The sequence below is a fragment of the Agelaius phoeniceus genome, chromosome 20 (assembly GCF_051311805.1).
Source record: "Agelaius phoeniceus isolate bAgePho1 chromosome 20, bAgePho1.hap1, whole genome shotgun sequence".
Classification (NCBI taxonomy): Eukaryota; Metazoa; Chordata; class Aves; order Passeriformes; family Icteridae; genus Agelaius; species Agelaius phoeniceus.
This window is the reverse complement of record NC_135284.1, coordinates 10,923,362-10,941,564: the sequence shown is the minus strand read 5'-3', so window position 1 is coordinate 10,941,564 and position 18,203 is coordinate 10,923,362. Positions and strand designations below refer to the sequence as shown.

Below are 18,203 nucleotides of genomic sequence, written 5' to 3'. Positions count from 1 at the left end.
AGATGGAGGGGAGGGGAGGGGAGGCAAGGGCTGGCAGAAATGTGCATGCACAGCCCTGTCCCTAATAGCACATCCACTGCACAGACTGCCCTGATCTGCCTCCAGCTGGAGAAAACCGACAGAAAAATTGGCAGGAGCAGGTGACTGCCCTGGAAAGGGAATTCCAGGACATGAGAAGTCAGTGGGAGCCAGGGAAGCTCTGTCTGACAGCCATGGGCACCAGCAGCAGAGGGGCCATCAGGATACTCTACTTTAGATCCTTCCAGGTGTGAATATTTATTTTCAGTGATGATCAAACTAGGAACTGGTTATCTAGATCTTTTTTTTTCCAGGTGAGATGGGGAAGGAAGAAACTTGCATCATTTATCTTATTCTAAAAGTTAAAATTCATTCTCTTTCTGCCTGGCAGATGCCTACATTGGGTGAGATGAGCTGCCCTCAGACATGTATTTCTCTCTCTCCATAAGCTGATGCTGAGACTGATGAGCTGTGGCCAAAGGCACTTCTTGTTCTGCCTCCCCTGCTTCTGTTGCACAAAGGGCATCTTTGTTTCAGGTCCCCTTACATAAATAGTTAATTTCCTCAAAGGCTAGGGAGGTTTGTGGGTGAACTGAAAGGCTGCTGAGCCTGAGGTGGAAACCCTTAAGCCTGTGCAAAGAGAAGTTACTGTTTTATACCCCATAAATCAAGACTGGGATGGTGGGTGTCATCTTTTAATCTGGATAGGATGATAGAATAATTCATAGATCTGTAATACTGCATTTGGTATTTGTTCAGAAAGGTGCCCAGAGGTGAGCATGGAACTGAACATGCAGCAAGAAACCTTTGAGGAGAGGGACAAAAGGGCACAAGTCATGGGCTGTCAACTCCATGCACCAGCACAAGGGGATGAGGGGTGGCTGCCAATGCCCACCTCGGGTAAGTCATGGGCCCCTCCACAGGTAAGAACCAGATGCACACAGTACCAGTATCCCAGCAGTCAGGAGAGGGAGCTGAGCACTGAGTGCCAGCAGAGCACCTGCACCAACCCACCTGCCAGATTCGTTTTAAGTAATGTATTAAGGTACTAAGTGCTTGTTGGGGCTCCATTAGCCAGAGATCAGGATTAAACCAACACTACTGCTGTCTTCAAGGTCATCCCCATCAGCAGCTAGTTTTGGGGAAAAGTGGGAAGAGTTATGCAATCCAAGCTGTTAACACTAGACCACGAATGTGGAGCAGCAGAAAGGGAAGCAGATCGTGAGGCACATCTGGGGTGCTGCTGAGTAAGGGCAAAGCTTTTGGGCCTGCCCTTGCTAACCACAGGACCCTGGTGCGATGGCCTCAGCCTCCCGTGAGCACAGGGAATTAAGGAAGCACTCAGTGTGGCTGCAGGGAACAGGGATCCAGCCAGCCCCGAGGCACCCCCTAACCCACAGCCCACCTCCAGCCCTCCCTGTGACTAACTCAGGAGCCACAGCCCTCTGGAGAGGTCACAGAAGGACTCCAAGGAGGCTGTCAGGAGTTTCCATCAGCTCTCTGCCTTCAGCTGCTGACAAAAGCTCAGGTAAGGGGGTGGAGGTAAGTGCTTATTTCTACAGCTTGCAATTACAAGTTGCTTTCTCTCCCTTGCCATGGGAGACAAAAAGCCCATAGTCTCTTCCCAAAACAGTGGGTGAAATGGGAAGGGCTTTTGGTGGTTGGTTTATTTTTTCCAAAATGAAAAAATAATTTTTAAAAAATCACAAGAACATTTTAATGAAATATTTAAAAAAACAAAACCAACCTTCTCAGAAGATCCTTTAAAATGGTGAAGGCATCTTAGGGTACTGATAAGGAAACCCTCTCATGCAGAAGAAATCAAACAATGATTACACCCAAGGGTGGGAAGGGCCAGGTCAGGGTAAGGTGTGTCCAGACACAAGAAAGGAGTTCAGGGAAAAGCAAAGCTTCCATGTTTTAGTAAATCCAAAATTCCAGTCTCTGCACTCAAAAAACCAAACAAAAAACCCCAACAAAAAACCAACAAGAAAAACAACAAAAATCCAACTGAGCAAACCAAACCCTGTCCCCAAAAAACTTCAAACCCCCCCCAAAAAAAACAAACCACAGATCCAGGCAGGGGTGATGAGAACAAAAGATGGCTTTGCTACAAAGAATTTAAAAGGCTCTTCAGATGTCTATGGGGAATGTGTGGAGATCTACAAAAGGCGAGGAGATGCTCACAGGCAGCACCACACTTTGTTGTTATTCCCAATACAAAACCAGTCAAAACAATATGGGGCTGGTTCCAAAACAAAGCAAGAGGTGTTCGGCAGCACAACTCTGACACAGCTGCAAATCTTCACTTGGTTTTTAAAAGCCTGATGATTTCATGGAAGGAAAACCTACCAAGGGCTCATAAAACATCAATAAATAGTTTCTGGATTACCAAGTCCCTGAGCTGCAGGTCCTGCCAGGTGAGAGCACACACCTGAGTCACAAACCCCTGCAGCATTCACTAGGCCCTGTCACTCAGGTGTCTGACCAGCCTTGCCCTCAGGGGGCTCAGTCTGGCCTTCTCTGTTTTTCCTGGGGAGATTTTTGATGCATTTTCATGTGTTTATTCCCATTTTTTCATTCATATCTGATTGCATCCCTCTCACCTCAGTCCCACCCACAGGAGCCATTTCACGCCTCCAACGTGACACCAGGGCAGCTCCAAGCTGAAGTGTGAGGCCCTTTCTCAGGTTTTGACAGGTGAGGACTTTCACCTCCCCACCCCAGACTAAGTTCCTCACCCTGCAGTGTGGGGATGAGTTCTCCCAGCAGAAGCATAGGAAATCTTGAGGCAGCATCAGAGAGCATGAGGACAGGGGCTACAGCAAAAATGCTGAGTGTGTAGCTACTCAAGCTGAGAGCTTAACTCATGCAGAGAGCATGTTTCCTTTCCTATTCCAGTTGTTAACAAAATACATCGGGGACAATCCCTCAGGAGACGTCACCATTTCCTCAAGCACTCTACCAGATTTTCATCTTTTTTTTTCTAATGTGTTTAACCTAAATGTTCATGTCCTCAGTCTGAATTTCCAGCCCTTTGTCTGTCTCTACAGTTCTCCTCAGCACCTCTTCCCCCACATCAACACGAAGCTGGTGCTGGTCCATGTCACTGCAGCAAGTTCAGGCTCTGCCCACCCACAGCCCACATGCAGATCACCCCTCTTCAAACTACCCCCCTCAGGACACTCTCAGCACATCTTTCAATATTCCCAGTCTCCAGCTTTTTTCTCCCAGCAGATCCCTTGTATTTTGGGTTATTTCTTGCTGGTGGTATTAGAGGCCCTTTATCCAAGTTTATCAGCAATCTGGCTGCTTTGGCTGTGGTTCAGATTCTTTGCTACCACATTTTTCTGTGACTAATTCTTGTGAAATTTCTGCTTCTTTGGTGGCACCAGAGCTGTTATTAACATGCTGTGAAATCCTTCACTGAGAGGCGACAGAGGAATACAATGAGAAACCCCAGCAGTAAGTTTTAAAGAAAAAATAAATCAGTAAGCCACTGAAAAACTGGATGACTATGTCAGTAGTACAGGGAGACAGAAGGGGTTTCAGTCTTACTTTTTTTCCCATTATATTCCAGTAAGAGATTTAGGAATAAATGTCTCCTGTTAACAGCATCTTGATGACAGTGATAAATCCTTTCTATTATATTATTGTATATAATACACAATACTGTTGCACTCTTCTTGCCCATTCTTGTATTTCTTCTCCTACATTTAGCAGCAGTACAAGATTTGGACACACAAGGAACAAGACCACCCACAGAGGACAGAGGCAGACCAGATTCATGGAATCATTAGGGTTGGAAAAGCTCTCTAAGATCAATGAGTCCAACCACCCCCAAAGCACTGCCAAGGCCACCACTACCCCATGTCCTCAAGTGCCACATGCACAGGGTTGTTAAACCCCTCCAGGCACAGAGACACTGACCCTGCCCTGGGCAGCTGTGCCAGGGCTAGACAACCCTTTCAGTGAGAAATTTTCCCAAAATCCCCCCTGATCCTCCCCTGGCCCAGCCTGAAGCCGTTCCCTCTGCTCCTGTCCCTGTTCCCTGGGAGCAGAGCCTGACCCCCCCGGCTGTCCCCTCCTGTCAGAAGCTGTGCAGAGCCACAAGGGCCCCCCTGAGCCTCCTTTGCTCCAGGCTGAGCCCCTGCCCAGCTTCCTCAGCTGCTCCTGGGGCTTCAGACCCTTCCCAGCTCCTCAATGTCCATCCTGTAGAGATGAAATAAGACATGGACTCACCATCCTCAGACACCGTCCAAACCCTCCTGGTTCAATCACAGCTCAGTCTCTTCTTGTTCTTCTACAAGTCTCACCTGCAGCAAAGAGGAGACAACCCAGAGCAGAAGTTTAGCTTATACGAATTTAGTTAAGAAATTGAATTTACAGGAATGGTACTTCAGTGTCAACACAGAGGGGAAAAAAAAATCAAGACCCCCGAGGCCAGTGCCCAGTCTCTCCCTATCCCTGCCAACCTCTGCTTTGTGCCCTTTCCAGGAGCTGCTGGAAACCAGATTCAGCATCAGGGGGAGCCACCAAATCCTTTTGGTCACTCACTCACACAGCACCCAGGACTTGTCACATAAGCCTACAAGAGCCTGTGCCCCACAAGCACAAAACCCCCACTTTGGGGGAACACAGGAGGGAGCTGAAGGAAGACAGGCTTGGTCATTGTGGTTCAAGGACCTGGGGAAGATCCTTCACAGGAAACTTGAGTGTTTGGAGAAGATCACTGTGGTCCTGGGAGTAAAACACCTCTAAAACCAATTGGGTCCTGCCTGGGAGGTGGGGCAGGATGCAAGCACTCCAAGTACCAGGAAAAACCAGCAAGTCCTTCTGCCAGCTTTGCCCTGCTTGAGGGAGGTTACATGGGGCATCTGTAGGAAGGGGAAAGCCAAGCAGCAAGACTTGAACAAGGTCCTGCTCCAAGATCTTTTCCAACAGGACCAGATGCTCCCACAGGTGATCCTGGGAACTCCATGGAGGAAGAGACCCTTCCTCAAAGTTTTCAGGTGTCTCCAAGATCAGTTGATCACCAGCATCTCTCTCATCTGCCCACACTTTGCCTCTGTTTTGCTCTTCCAGCCCCCCAGAGGGGATGGAATTATCTACAATCAAACGCTGGCACCAGGGATGGGCTGAGCCCTGGGCACTCCTGTCCTGGTACCACTCATGTGCCTGAGCAGCCTCCCACTGCCTCATCCCTGGCAGTGTCCAAGGTCAGGCTGGATGAGGCTTGGAGCAACCTGGGATAGTGGAAGGTGTCCCTGCCTATCGCAGGGGGTGGGATGGGCTTTAAGGCCCCTTCCCACCCAAACCATTCTGGGATTCTGTGAAACAGCACAGAAATCTGCATGTGTGTGTCCCAATGTTTTTTAAATACATTTTAAACAGGGATCTTCAGTATTTCAGTGTAGGTTGAGGATGGCTCAGAGCTCACCAACCCAACCTGATTTCTGCCAGTTCCCTGTAGCATGTCAGAACTCCGGGAATGCTCAAGGTCTTCCGTAAATTTTGCCACCATTAATTTTAACCTTTCTCCTCCTCAGGTGAAATACAAATGCCAACAAATGTGCAATTGGAGATTATCTAAACATCTCACACAACACATCCCAGCTGGGAATCCCCCTCCTTCCACCACTCAGGAATTGTGTTGGCTACAGAAGAGTTCTGAATACCTGCCCAAGGCTTTCCTTTGCTCAGGGATTTCCTTCCCAGCCCATAATTAAGTCAGGTTTGACACCCACACATCAGAAGGCCAAGCTGAATGCCAGCATGGAGGAGTCATTGCTGAGATGTGATTCCCACAGTGAGGCAGCTGCTCCCACCCTGCTCCTGCCATGCCCAGGCTGGAATCGTTATCCTTGGCCTTTCAGATCATCTCTCACATACCGCGATGCATTTGACAGGAAAGGACAGGAGAAAGGCATGGGAGGTCAGAAAGGACTCCAGTCTTGTGCAATGTATTTCTACATTTAATTCTTATCTTTCTGGGACCATGGAGCTGCTCTGAGGGCTGGAGCCCGGCAGGGAGAGCTGGGGGTGTTCACCTGAAGAAGGAAAGGATCCAGGGAGAGCTCAGAGCCCCTTCCAGAGCCTGAGGGGGCTCCAGGAGAGCTGAACATGGCATGGAGGGACAGGACACAGGGAATGGTTTCCCACTGCCAGAATACAGGGATGGATGAGATGTTGGGAATTAGGAATTGTTCCCTGTGAGGGTGGGCAGGCCCTGGCACAGGGTGCCCAGAGAAGCTGTGGCTGCCCCTGGATCCCAGGAAGTGCCCAAGGCCAGGCTGGACAGGGCTTGCAGTAGCCTGGGACAGTGGGAGGTGTCCCTGCCATGGCAGGAGGTAGAACAAGATGATAAGTAAGGAATCTTCCAACCCAAACCATTCTGTCACATTACCTTACATTTAAAAGCAGATCACCAAGTTCCAGGAAACTATGAAACTGTGATTCCCACACATTGGGAATCAAATTTCCTATGAAAACAGAAAAAAACAAGCAGTGCACTATCACCCTTCAAACCCAGATCAGTCTGGCTCTTTTGAACTATAAAGGCCTTTTTCCCACTACTTAGCAAATAATCTCACATATCAGACTTCACAGAGGAAAGAGCCTCCAGCAGGAGCTACCAGGAGAGTCACTGCCAACTGGTGACTTGCAAGTGATGTGAGAAGCACAATTAGTTTGTAGGTAAGAAAGGGAAGAAAAATGTTAAATATCCTTTTTTTCACTAAATCTGAAGATACTTGAATTATTGACAACACTGAACAACAGGAGTACTGTTCCTGCAGTGTGCTTTGGACCAATCTATGCAATCATTGCTAATGGCCAGTGCGGTTTCTCGGTTCCTTCCTTGTACAAGTCAGTAATGACCAGAAACTGAAACTCTGTGGCTTCATCATGACTGAGGAGGCTCCTCCTCACTCCCATCCCCCAGCTCTCTGGACAGCCAGTTGCCCAAGAGGAAGGCAATCCATGGCAGCAGGACTCCTGGCCCCATGAGCTCAGCCTGCTGGAATGCTGCTGTTCCTGTGTCCCCAGGGCCTTCCTCCTCCAGTGGGAGCAGGGACAAAGCTGAAGGGATTCCTGAGGATTAATGGGGTGAGAAAAAGCCAGGAGATACTACCAAAATCCAAGTGCTGCTTGTACCTCTGGGGAGCCTCCAGCCTTACCCAAATGACACTCAGCCCAGGCCACCAGGCAGTCTTGCTCAAGCACTTGTGCAGCTCCACGTGCTCCTGTGCTGGCATCTCAAATGCATCCCTCTGTTTCAGGGCTGGCCATGGCCATCCTCCTTTCAAAGGCTGCTGTGTCCCACTGGCTGCTGGCTCTGCCCCTGTGGCCTCTAGCCCAGGGGTCTCCAGCCCTTGGGAGAGTGGTGGTAGCTCTGCACCCAGCAATGATGTCCAGCACCTCTCTAGGCTGCACCTACCAACTTCTCCTGTGGAAGCCAGGTTTGGCACCTCCTCAAGGAGCTGCCTCCCATGCGAGAGGCTGGATTACCCTAAAATCCAGGATAGAAGTTCTCCTTAAAACCTTGGTGACAGGGGATGGGCTGGGGATGGGCTGGGGCTGGCCACCTGCTATGCCAAGGTGGAGGCTGATGCTACAGAATTAAATGAAGAAGGGACCAGGGACAGAGAAAGCCAAGACAAAAAGGATAGCACTGAAAAGACGATAAAAGAGAACAATGGCCTTTCACACACAGATGGAATCACTTAATCACAAAATGCTTTTGATTAAAAGGGACCTTAAAGGTCATCTTGTTCCAGCTCCTGCCATGGGCAAAAGCAGGTTGCTCCAAGCCCCATCCTGCCTGGCCTTGGACACCTCCAGGGATCCAGGGGCAGCCACAGCCTCTCTGGGCAACCTGTGCCAGGCCTGCCCACACTCACAGAGAAGAATTCCTTCCCAATACATCTAACCTAAATTTCCTCTCTCAGTTTGAACCCATTCCTCCTTGTCCTCTCACTGGCACACCAATAGGTCATGTCGAGTTTTTTCATGTTCAGTCACCCCAAAGCCCAGAGCCTCAGGCTTTTCTGGTGCTGTGCAGTCACAGGCAGAGCACGGGGCCAGCAGCTGCCTGCCCTCCCCATAGCTCACTGGAGGAGGCACAGGAGGGAGGCACTGGTGCTGCTGGTGGGGCTGGTAAGGTGATGCGACCCGACACTGCTGGGCTGGGGGAAGTAGAGAAAATAATTAATTTCTCTTGGGCATTTTTATAGCTTGTAACCCACTCTGGAACTCTCAGTCTGGGAGACAAACCCTCAGATAATAAAGCCGTGTCAGAGTTGAGAACACTCGTAAAACTCTTCATTTGCTCTCCTGTAGCCTCCTGCTTGAGTGACTCACACCACACTTCCTTATGCAACCACACTGCTGCCTCTAGGGATCTTTGGCCCTCCTGGTGAGAAACAGAGGGGGAGGGACTGGAGCAATGTGGAAACCTCTGTCCCCGTTCCCTGCAGATGGTGGAAGATGCTGCTGGAAGAACCTGGCCAGGACCACCAAGCTCTGACTGCATCCTCCAGGATGCTCAGCCTTCATCCCTGGCCAGACTGTCACACACACACACCAGGAAAGGACTGCTCCTTTTCCAAATGGCAGCTCTGGCCTGCAACATGCAGGTCCCCTCTCAGCTGCAATCCAAGCCAGGATGTGACAGGAACTGGGAATCGCAGCAATCCCCACAAACAACTGGGCTGTCAAAACCCAGGAGAATCATTTCCTATCCCTCAGGTCTCATGGAGGAGCAACAAAAGCACGGTGCTGTGAATTTACAGGAACCTCTGAAAAAAGCTGAAAGCCCTGCTTCTAGTACAGTGGCATGAACAAGTGTGGGGAACACAGAATAATGAGGAACAGCACCCGATCCCTGCCATCACTGCCAGCACAGCACGAACAGGGGTCCTGTGGGAAGGAGGGAGGGTGCCCATACAACATACACACGTGGAGCTGTGGGAAGCTGGGAAAGGGAGCAAGAGCTGGCTAAGGCTTCCTGGTTGCAGGAGTGTCATGGGTGCCCCAGGCGAGGTGGGTGGCCCCTGGCAGCTCCTCACTCCCTGCTAGGAGACTCAATTTTAATTGCTCATAAAACTCCAGCCATTGTTTGCAGTTGGAGCAGAGCTCTCTGCACTCAGCATCTGCCCCAGGCAGAGATTTTTGCTTTAATTTCAGCTAAAATGGTAGAGTTGGTGCTGGTACACTTAAAGGGGAAGAACAAGTCCAATATTAAACAGGGGATGTTAGAAGGAAAAAACCAGGAAACCTATTAGCCTTATTGTGATCCCAAGTGAAACAGAAACAGCTATCTCAAGCCTCCCACTAATTAGAGGCTAAAAATGTAATTGTCAGACCTCACAGCTACATGCAAAGCAGATTGTATGGGCTGGTCTTTGTTCTTTTAAACAAAATTACAGCTAAGAGGGCTGTTTCTAATGATGGCCATGACCAGCTACTCTTCAACAACAAAACTCTTTTACTGCTGAATAACTATTAAAAAGAAAAGATCGGGCTACCAGAGCCCCCAAATGTCACAGCAATACGAGATGATGGTGACAAGTTGCCAAAGTATTCAGATTGCTCTGCAGCATGAAGGGATAATATATGGTATAACCAAGGGGAAGGGCTGAATTCCAGGATGAAGAATTACCCATGGATGAAGGGCTGCTGGAAGTCCAGATTAGAGGATCTCACAGGCATCCCCATATGAGCTGCTCAGCGGGGACTGGCAAAAAATCCACTGCAAAAATATATAATAGCAGTGATGAGAGAGGGGACTGATGGGTGGCACTTCTGTCCCCAGCACTGCTGGGACCATGGCTACAACTGCCAGAGCTCAGCCAGCACACTTGGAGCAGGAAGACCAATGCCATGTACTGATCCAAAGCAAAACCAGCTCACCTATGCAGCTTAAAAACCCAAAGATAATAAAATAAAAGAATTCTTCAATATACTGCAGTATTTATGCTAAGTATTGGTCCTGCTGACAAGGACAGATCTCAATCCAATTACTGGTGGATGAAGTTTCAGAATGGAATCAATTCCATCAAGCTTGTGGGAAAAGTTGTCCTTTTTATTGCTTGGAGTGTTTAAAACTCCATTAAATAGCTGGTTTTAGTCCAGGTCTGAATACATGAATCTCCACAGGCTCTGGGTAAGCAGAGCTGCCCATGGCAGGCCCTTGGCACACCCCAACCTCCAGGTGCTCCTCCCAGGATCAGTGACTTGGGCTCACAGACTGAGTCTCATGTTCAAAGTTATCCTACCTGGGAGATGTGGGGAGGACAAGAGGAATTACCCCAGGGGAGGGGGCCACCTGCCATTACACTGCATGGCCCATCCTGAGTTCCAGGGGATGGCCTCAGGCCAACACAGAGCAAGACATGGCCACTGCCTCACTTAGCCCATGGCACAGAACCACATCCCACCCCACCTCACCCACAGCCACCAGGAGAAGGTCACAACTTGCAAACTCTTCCTGGCTGTCCAAGCCAGGAGTCAGGTCATAATTAAAATACCCTGAAAGCATTTTTGTTCATATTTCAAAGTAATCATGACTTCTTTGAAGGCTGCTGAGGCTTCAGCTGAATTCCAAGCGGGAACATCTAAGTTTCAAACACGGAATTGTTCCCAAGAGCTCAGGCCAGGACACATAAATCAGCTCTCTGCAGGACTGCAGGGTTCAGGGAAAGGTGCCGTAGCCAGGAATGCTCCTGACTGCACAGCACCATCCTACGGGGGAAAAGCCCTCAAAAACACACCCACATGTGGCCAGTACTGGGCACTCATGCCCATTCCCAGGGCAAGCACACACAACTGTACAGGGAGGATGCTGGAGGCTGGGCTCAGCCACAGAGGGACACGGGGAACACATGGACAGATTATCCAGGCCTGTAACTGACAGCCAGGCACAGGCGAGAGGGACAGAATCTGCCTGTGCCAGCTGCAAAGGAGGGCAGGAGATGTGTGAGGATAAGGTTACACAGGGCAACAGGACAGAAACCAGAGCCCTGCTGGGACAGCAAATCCCCAAGGAAGAGCGGGAGGAGCAGCAGAGCAAAGGAGAGAACGGGCAGAGCGAGTTCAGGATTTCAGGAGCACAACTGCCATGGCGTCAAATCTCCCAAATGGTGAAGGTGGGGAGAATAACATGGAGATTTAGCCAAGCTCAGGGTTTTTGCAGCAGCAGTTCCAGGCTGAGGAGATGAGGGACTTCACTTTGACTGGGCTGTGTCCAAGAGACTTATCACGGAAGTGGGGAAAAAAAATAGGCATAGGAGGTGAGCAGGAGCAAAGGTGAGCTTTGCTTTTAACAGGAGAGAAGCTACACAGCATGGAGAAGGATTCAGAGGCAGCTGAGACACTGAGCAAGGGGGGAAGAAGAAAAGTGCAACAGGGAGGAACAGACAGCACAGGGGCAGAGATCAGAGGACAAACCAGAGGAGAACTTGTGCCTGGTGCAGGGAAAAGAGCAGAGTGCCAGGAGGAATGCAGAGAGGCAGGAGGGAATGCTGACACCGTATTTTGTCCTTCCCCCTCTAAAGAAATAAGGTCCTCTGCAGTAAAAAAGAAGGGGAAAGAAGGTTGGAGAAATCAGAGGGGTGCCTGGAGCAGCCACAGGCTTAATGCCCAATAAAAGCAAAGCTCTGGTTTAGTAAAACCCAGAGCAGCTCTGCCAGGAGCCCTGAGCCTGCACAACTGTAGGCAGGCCTGGACCCCAGAGCTGCCGTGGACGCACCACTGCCAAAAGGGAGAATGAACAGGAGTAATTTTGGGAAAGGAAATACATGAGGTAGCTGAAGATCACAGAGCTTGGGAAGAACAATGCAGACTCTGGGGCAGAGTTGCTGGTAGGGAACAGGGGTCACTGAGCTGAGCAGGCACCACTGGAGCAGGAGCAGCACTGGGCTACAGGCAGTTTTGGGGTTTGTGCTGCTGAACAGTGTAGAACTGAGGACTGCTGAGGATGGAAGAACAGTGGAAGCTTTGGAAGGAAAGATGCAGGAATGTAGAAGAGGGTGTGGAAAGAGCTGGAGGGGGAAACAGGCAAACAAGACTAGATCTTGGAGGAGGAAAACACCACTAAAATTTAAAAAATGCTGAACTCAATAGGCTGGGCCGGGATACACCTGGAGCCAAGACCTGCCAGCCACCTCTGTGTCAGGCTCAGGGGACAGTTTAGCCTGGGGACACTGTCAAAGCAGGGTAATGACAACTTGTTTTGCAGAAGAGTGAAGGAACCAGGGAGGGGGAGATCCTTATGGTGCATCCAAGCTCCAGGACCATGTTCCCAGCAGCATTTTGTCTGTCCCATCCTTTTCTCTGCCACATCTTGCTCTGCCAGGATTCAGGAGAGATGGATACACACATGAGCCAGAAAACAGTTTATACCATGTGCAAGATGGAACAAAATTATCTTTAAGGTCCTTTTCAAACCTTGCATTATGTGAGTCTGTGAGATGGGGGTGCACAGGCAGATTCTGACAGACCCCAGCTGCAGGGTCCAGCAGTGTCACCCAGATGCCATCAAGATGTATGGGATAATGAGGGAAGAGAACAGAGCCCAGCACTTTGCCAGCAAACGAGCACTGCTATCCATCTCTGCAATGATTTTAAGCATAATTAATTTCAGCAGCCTGCCTGCCAGCTGACGCTGCTCTTTGCATTAATGACAATGAAATCGGAGTTTCAAGGGGAACGCAATGACCGTGAAGGAAGCAGAGCCAGGAGCAGGAGTTTCGAAGCTCATCTCCCCTCTCCTCCCGAGGCTGTGGCTCTGCCGGCGCCGCAGCCCCGGGGCTGGGACAGCCGGTGGCACCAGGTGGCAGCAGCACACCGGGGATGGTCCCCTGCCAGCTCAGCGTCTGCCTCCTCCTTCGGGCTCGGAAGGAGCGGGGCCTGGCGGAGGCGCTGCCATCACCGCACTGATTCCTTCCCATCCCAGCCAGCCCGAGGCAGCCGCAGACAGGGACAGACCCCTCAGCCTTTTCCACGGGGGCACGCGGAAGAGCCACGGACCAAGAGAGCCCTGCTGCTCCCGTGCCATGCCCACCCTACAGGCCTTTCATCCCAAGCTGCAAGAGAAAGAATTAAAAGCCAAGGCTCCAAGCTGAACTCCATAACCAAGGGACTGACAGAGACAGGAAGCACAGCTTTGGCAAACATTTTCAAAGTTCCCTGTAACTCCAGCCTGTAGTTCTCCAGCTTTGTTTGCTTTTCTTTAAAAAAGCAGTTGGGACATTTCAAGTCACAATTAAGGCTTTATTCAAGTGCGAACAATTGCCTGGTCCCTACCCAGAGCAGTGCAGACGGACCCATCCCAGCTGCCATCCAGGCTCCTGCCTGCTCCCGGCGTCCTGCAGCTCGGAAGGGAGGGATGTGCAGGCCGGGGCTCCCTGTCATGCTGCCCTGGCCCCTCCCTCCACACCGTGCACTGACTTCAGCTCAGTCTCAGGAAGGAAGCAGCAACAGCTTCAAGGAAACGGTGCCTGCACTACCGAGGTCACATCCCAAGTCGCCAGGCCAGAGAAGTGCTGTCTAAACTGGTCTTTATGCAAACACTCAGCTCTCATTATGCACAAGGAGAATTCACCTTTAACTCCTATCAGCCTGGAGAGTCTCTGACAGCCACAGTTTTTCTGAAAGGCAATCTTTGTGACTGCAGAAAAAACCTGAGATATGTGACCAAACACACCAAAGACATCCAAAGACATCTGAAATCCAAAGACAAAGTCCTGAAGTGTGCCACTTCCCCTCCCTACCCCACTACAGGTTTTCCCAGCCAAGCTCAGGGCTTTCGCAAGCACCCATGTCTAATACCCTGGCATTCAACACGTGGGTACTTTAAAATAATTTCAACCAAACAGCAGCAACACAATGTCAGTCCTGTTATTATTACAAATGTAACTATTATTATTTTATACAAGTGCATAAACATACGCATGTGGTATTACTTTAGGAGTCCTAAGGTTTCTGAGGCATGTTACTGCAGCCAGAGGACAGCATGGATGGGGGGAACTAGGTAAAGGGCAGTCAGGACACCTCTGGCATCCAAAGTGGTGCCTGCCTGCAAGGATCTGGAATCTCCCCTGGGACAGTCAATAGAAACAGTGTCTGAAAGCAGAAAATACTGCTTTTACTCCAGGTGATCACAATAACACTGCTGGGATTCACAGCCCTGTGACAGACACTTCAGGTGCGGCTGAGGCTCCTCAGCTCTGGAAGCTCATTTTGCTGGCTGGAGGCAGACCCCAGGCCAGAACTCAAGTGCCACCATTCACCACAGGCAAAATTTCTAGGAAAGCCTGTGTTCTCCAAGGGTAGTTTTCTTCCATAGGAATAAAATGAAGCATCTTTTAGTAACCCACATAAACACATATGTGAAAAAGCTGTGACCGAAACCATCAGCAGGTCTGAGAGGACAAGGAAGCATCAGTACTTATTCTCTTGACTCACCCAGACCAAGCCCAGTTTCCCCAGCAGCCTCCTCACAAGTGACAAGGAGAATCCTGTGCCAGGCCCTGCAGCACTGACCCTTGAAACATGGCTGGGAACACACAGCTCTGCTGAACACTCCTCCCCGCTCCTGGGGGAAAGCCAGTTCCTCTCCAAAACTTGCAATAATTGTGCCATCACAGGAAGAACCTCTAAAACAGAGCAATGAACATCTGCTCAGGGCTTTTACCATCAAGCTGCAGAAGACCACAAGAAGAGATGAAAACCCTTGAGTTATTAATAAGCTAAGAGCTCACTTTCGATTGCAAGTCCAACCTGAGCATGGTCAGAGCTGTTTGCTCCCATGGAAACCCTGAGTTTGCAGGCACTATCTCCTGATGGTTTGTTAGGTCTACAGCCTGAACATCCTCCTTCCCAAGGAACCCTCTCAGGGTTTTGTGTTGCCACAGCTGTTCTTCACAACCAGGCAATGAACTAGAACTTGGAAACTTGGCCTTCATGAAGCTTTTCTGGGGGTGGTATCCCTCCTAAAACCAAGCAAAACCTTGCCTGGTGTTTAACAATTCCCCTTTCCCACCCCAAGCCCCCAAAGTTTAAGAAGGTTAAATCAGAGCCTTTGGTCTTTAATTTCCAAGTATCTGGAGCCTTTCAAAACTGGTTTGCACTTCAGCAATGGAAAATCCCATGGAGGTAGTGCCTTGCACACTGACCTGCTTTCATTAATAACCTCACCTCAAAGGATGTGGGCAGGTCAGCAAGTTCAGCTGAGCTTAAGTGCTCCCATCTCGTGCTCTCTCTAAGCACAAGCTTAACTGCTTCTAAAAACAGCACTGGCCATGCCTGCTGCTCCAAAGGCACTCATAGAAAGGGAAATCCCCAGCCAATTGATACAGGGGAAGAGAAGGCAATTTGATATATATAGCAAGTCCCCAGCTTATCTAGCAGCAAGAGCTGCTCAAATTCACACACACTGTCCCTTCCCTGCTTCCAGCAGGATGAGGGATGAAGGTGGCCACATGCTGAGCTCAGTACTGAGAGGAGCCAGAAGATTTAGTCTCATCTGCTGCAACTCACAGAAGGAACAGAGCCTGAGATTTCTTCCCCTTCATAGTTGACTATAATAAAACTCATTAAGGATCAAATTCCTACCTCTGCAAGGTTTAGGACAAGACTGCAATGCATCAGACTTTATCTAACCCAAAGACAAATCTCAGGAAGCACTGGGATTTTTATCATCTTTGCCCAAACACAGTTCCCTTCCTCCTGACAGTGCATCACTGACATGCACTGATGGAACCCCACAGTCACCAACACCAGTGGCAGCTCTATCAGCGATTCCAGCTGAATCCAGGCTTTCCCCAGTGCTGTGTTTTGACTCCAGCCCATGCTGGCACACAGGCCAGCATCCTGGGCTCCAGCCCCACAGCTTCTGGAGAACAGGCAGAATGGAAAGCTGGAGTTGCAGCACTCAGTGAAACATCTCACCTCCCAGCTCCTATTGCTCCAGTATCAAGCCTTTGCTGTAAGGAGGAAGCAGGAGTGGCAGCACAGGGGCAGTGGGATCCTACCTGCTGGGCTGCTGCTCCCCAGGGAATTCCAAGGAGGAACTGGCTGCTCATTCCAGCTTTGGTTTTGAGTGCTTTGTCATTAGTAAAACATGCTGAAAATGTGACTTCCTCTCTCATGAGGCCTATTGAACCTTTTCACAGAAGTCTAAGGAACTTCCTCTTGTATTTCAATAAAAGACAAGCTCACAGGAAGAACAGTTCCTCTCATGATTCTGGGAATTCCTCTAGTAAAAACACATTGAAGAAGGAACGATGCAGTGGAACAAAGAGAAAGGAAGGTGGGGGATTCACTTGTCCATAAATCTGTGGTTTATTATAAAACAAAACTATTAATCCACTTCACAGCACAGAACCACTTTTACTTCCTCTTTTGTCTCATTTAGCAATGGCAACAAAAGCTTTCTGCAGTTTCCTAACGAGCTAAATCTGCACAGAACCTCTGCATTCAAGAGTTTCACATTAAAAAATAATCTCAATTTGATCTCCTTGCTGAACAAAACAGGCTCTGTCTGGGATCATCTTAGCCAGATCCAAAGGTGCTTAGCTACCCACTTTGGTTTGGAAATGCAGACATGAGACAGCAGAGAGGGATCCATCTGCTCACTGGCATACTGGGAAGACTGGCACTCCCTGGAGAGTCCTGATAGATTAACTTTGCAATTCCAGAAAGGGGAAAGAGCAAAGAACAGGGTAAGGAAGATATAACCTCGTGGCAGCCCAAGGAAGTGCAAAGGACAGCAGGGAGTGATATGAGTCGCTCGCTGGCACACCCCAGCCCTGGCATCCACTTCCCATGGATCTGCATCCAGCCTGTGCTGGCTGCCTGCCGGTAACGTGGCATTCCCTCTGGCAGCTGCCTGCAATATGTCTCCAGGCTGCCCTATAACAAGCACAGTACCTTGGATGCTGGGAGCTACCGGCTCCCTGAGGAACACTCAGTGGTATGAGTCAGCCAAAGGCACCAGAAAAGGACATGACCAATTCTTCAGGCCAAAGCAGGCCCATTCATTCAGTTCTTCTAATCATGTATTGTCTCAAAGTCCTGCAGAGGTTTCTCTGCAGCCCCTGCTCCTCCCTACATCCATCAAATCTCAGCCTGAGGCAGCTCTACTAATTAGCCCTTCGTGCACCAAGACTCATTCCTCACCTTCAGCAAGCAGCAAAGCTCCTCTGCAACACAGTTCTTTGTGCTCCCAATCAGCTGTGGGAGACAAAGGATCTGCTCTTCCAGAGTGATAATTCCCAGTATCACCACATCACACAGAAACAGCCAGCATCCCTGTGGAAGGTTTATGGCAAAGATGAACTGTGCCCAGGTCACCGCTTCAAAAGACGCTGCCCCAAACACCCCCTTGTTGTTCTCACCGGGCACGGTGAACACCCACTCCAAGGATCCCAAGTGCCAGGAGGAGCAGAAGTGGAGCTGTCACAAAGCAAAGCTGCTGCAGCAACAGCTTTGCTGAAGGGACCACTGACACGGCCCTGAGGGATGGTGCAGCAAAGATGCAGGGAATACCTGGGACTCACCCTCGGGGATTTCTGCACCCTCCCTCCAGTGCCTGGGAGTCTCCCACAGCCCCTTCCCTCACCACAGCAGTTCTAAAGAAAAGATCCTCTATTCCTGTCATTATGTGCCCTTTAGGATGTACCAAAGGTTCAACATCCCCTAGAAAATAGGGACTTCACAGCACAAACAAGCAGTTCTCCTTGGAAATCAAGGGACTTTCTCTTCCCGCAGGCAGCTATATCCAAACAAGAATGCTCAGGGCACAGCAATAACAAACATTCAGAGGCCAATGCAATTTCACCTGAGTTAAGAGGCAGCAAGGCCCTGAGCAGGGCAGCAGTGAGGGAGCTGGAGTGCAAAGAGGAAGGAAATGGTTATCCTGGCTATGATAAAACTCCCTCAACATAATAACAAAATAAAGGCACTGTACCCTGTGAGCTGTAGCATCAACCAAGGCTGGCACTGTCAGAGCTGGCATTAGTACCAAAATTCCCAATCAGCTGCTTACCAATCAGCTCAGCTAGGTTACAACTTCTTTGGGAAGAGCCACTGCTGACCTCAGCTCGTCCCTCCCCCTGCACATGGTGTTATTCCCTCTTTCTGCAGAAGGGAAAGGGGCAACAGGCAGAGCCCCTGGCACTTAG

General features: G+C 49.8%; 1 protein-coding gene across 1 annotated transcript in view; it reads right to left on the bottom strand.

Annotated features, from left to right (window-relative positions):
* Positions 1 to 18,203, bottom strand: part of MTMR4 (myotubularin related protein 4) — a 56,569-nt gene that overhangs the window by 31,567 nt on the left and 6,799 nt on the right. Inside the window, exon 2 of the mRNA XM_077188622.1 lies at positions 4,261 to 4,334. Coding sequence (XP_077044737.1) covers positions 4,261 to 4,263 — 3 coding nt within the window. The 5' untranslated portion in view covers positions 4,264 to 4,334. The remainder of the gene's footprint in view (positions 1 to 4,260; positions 4,335 to 18,203) is intronic.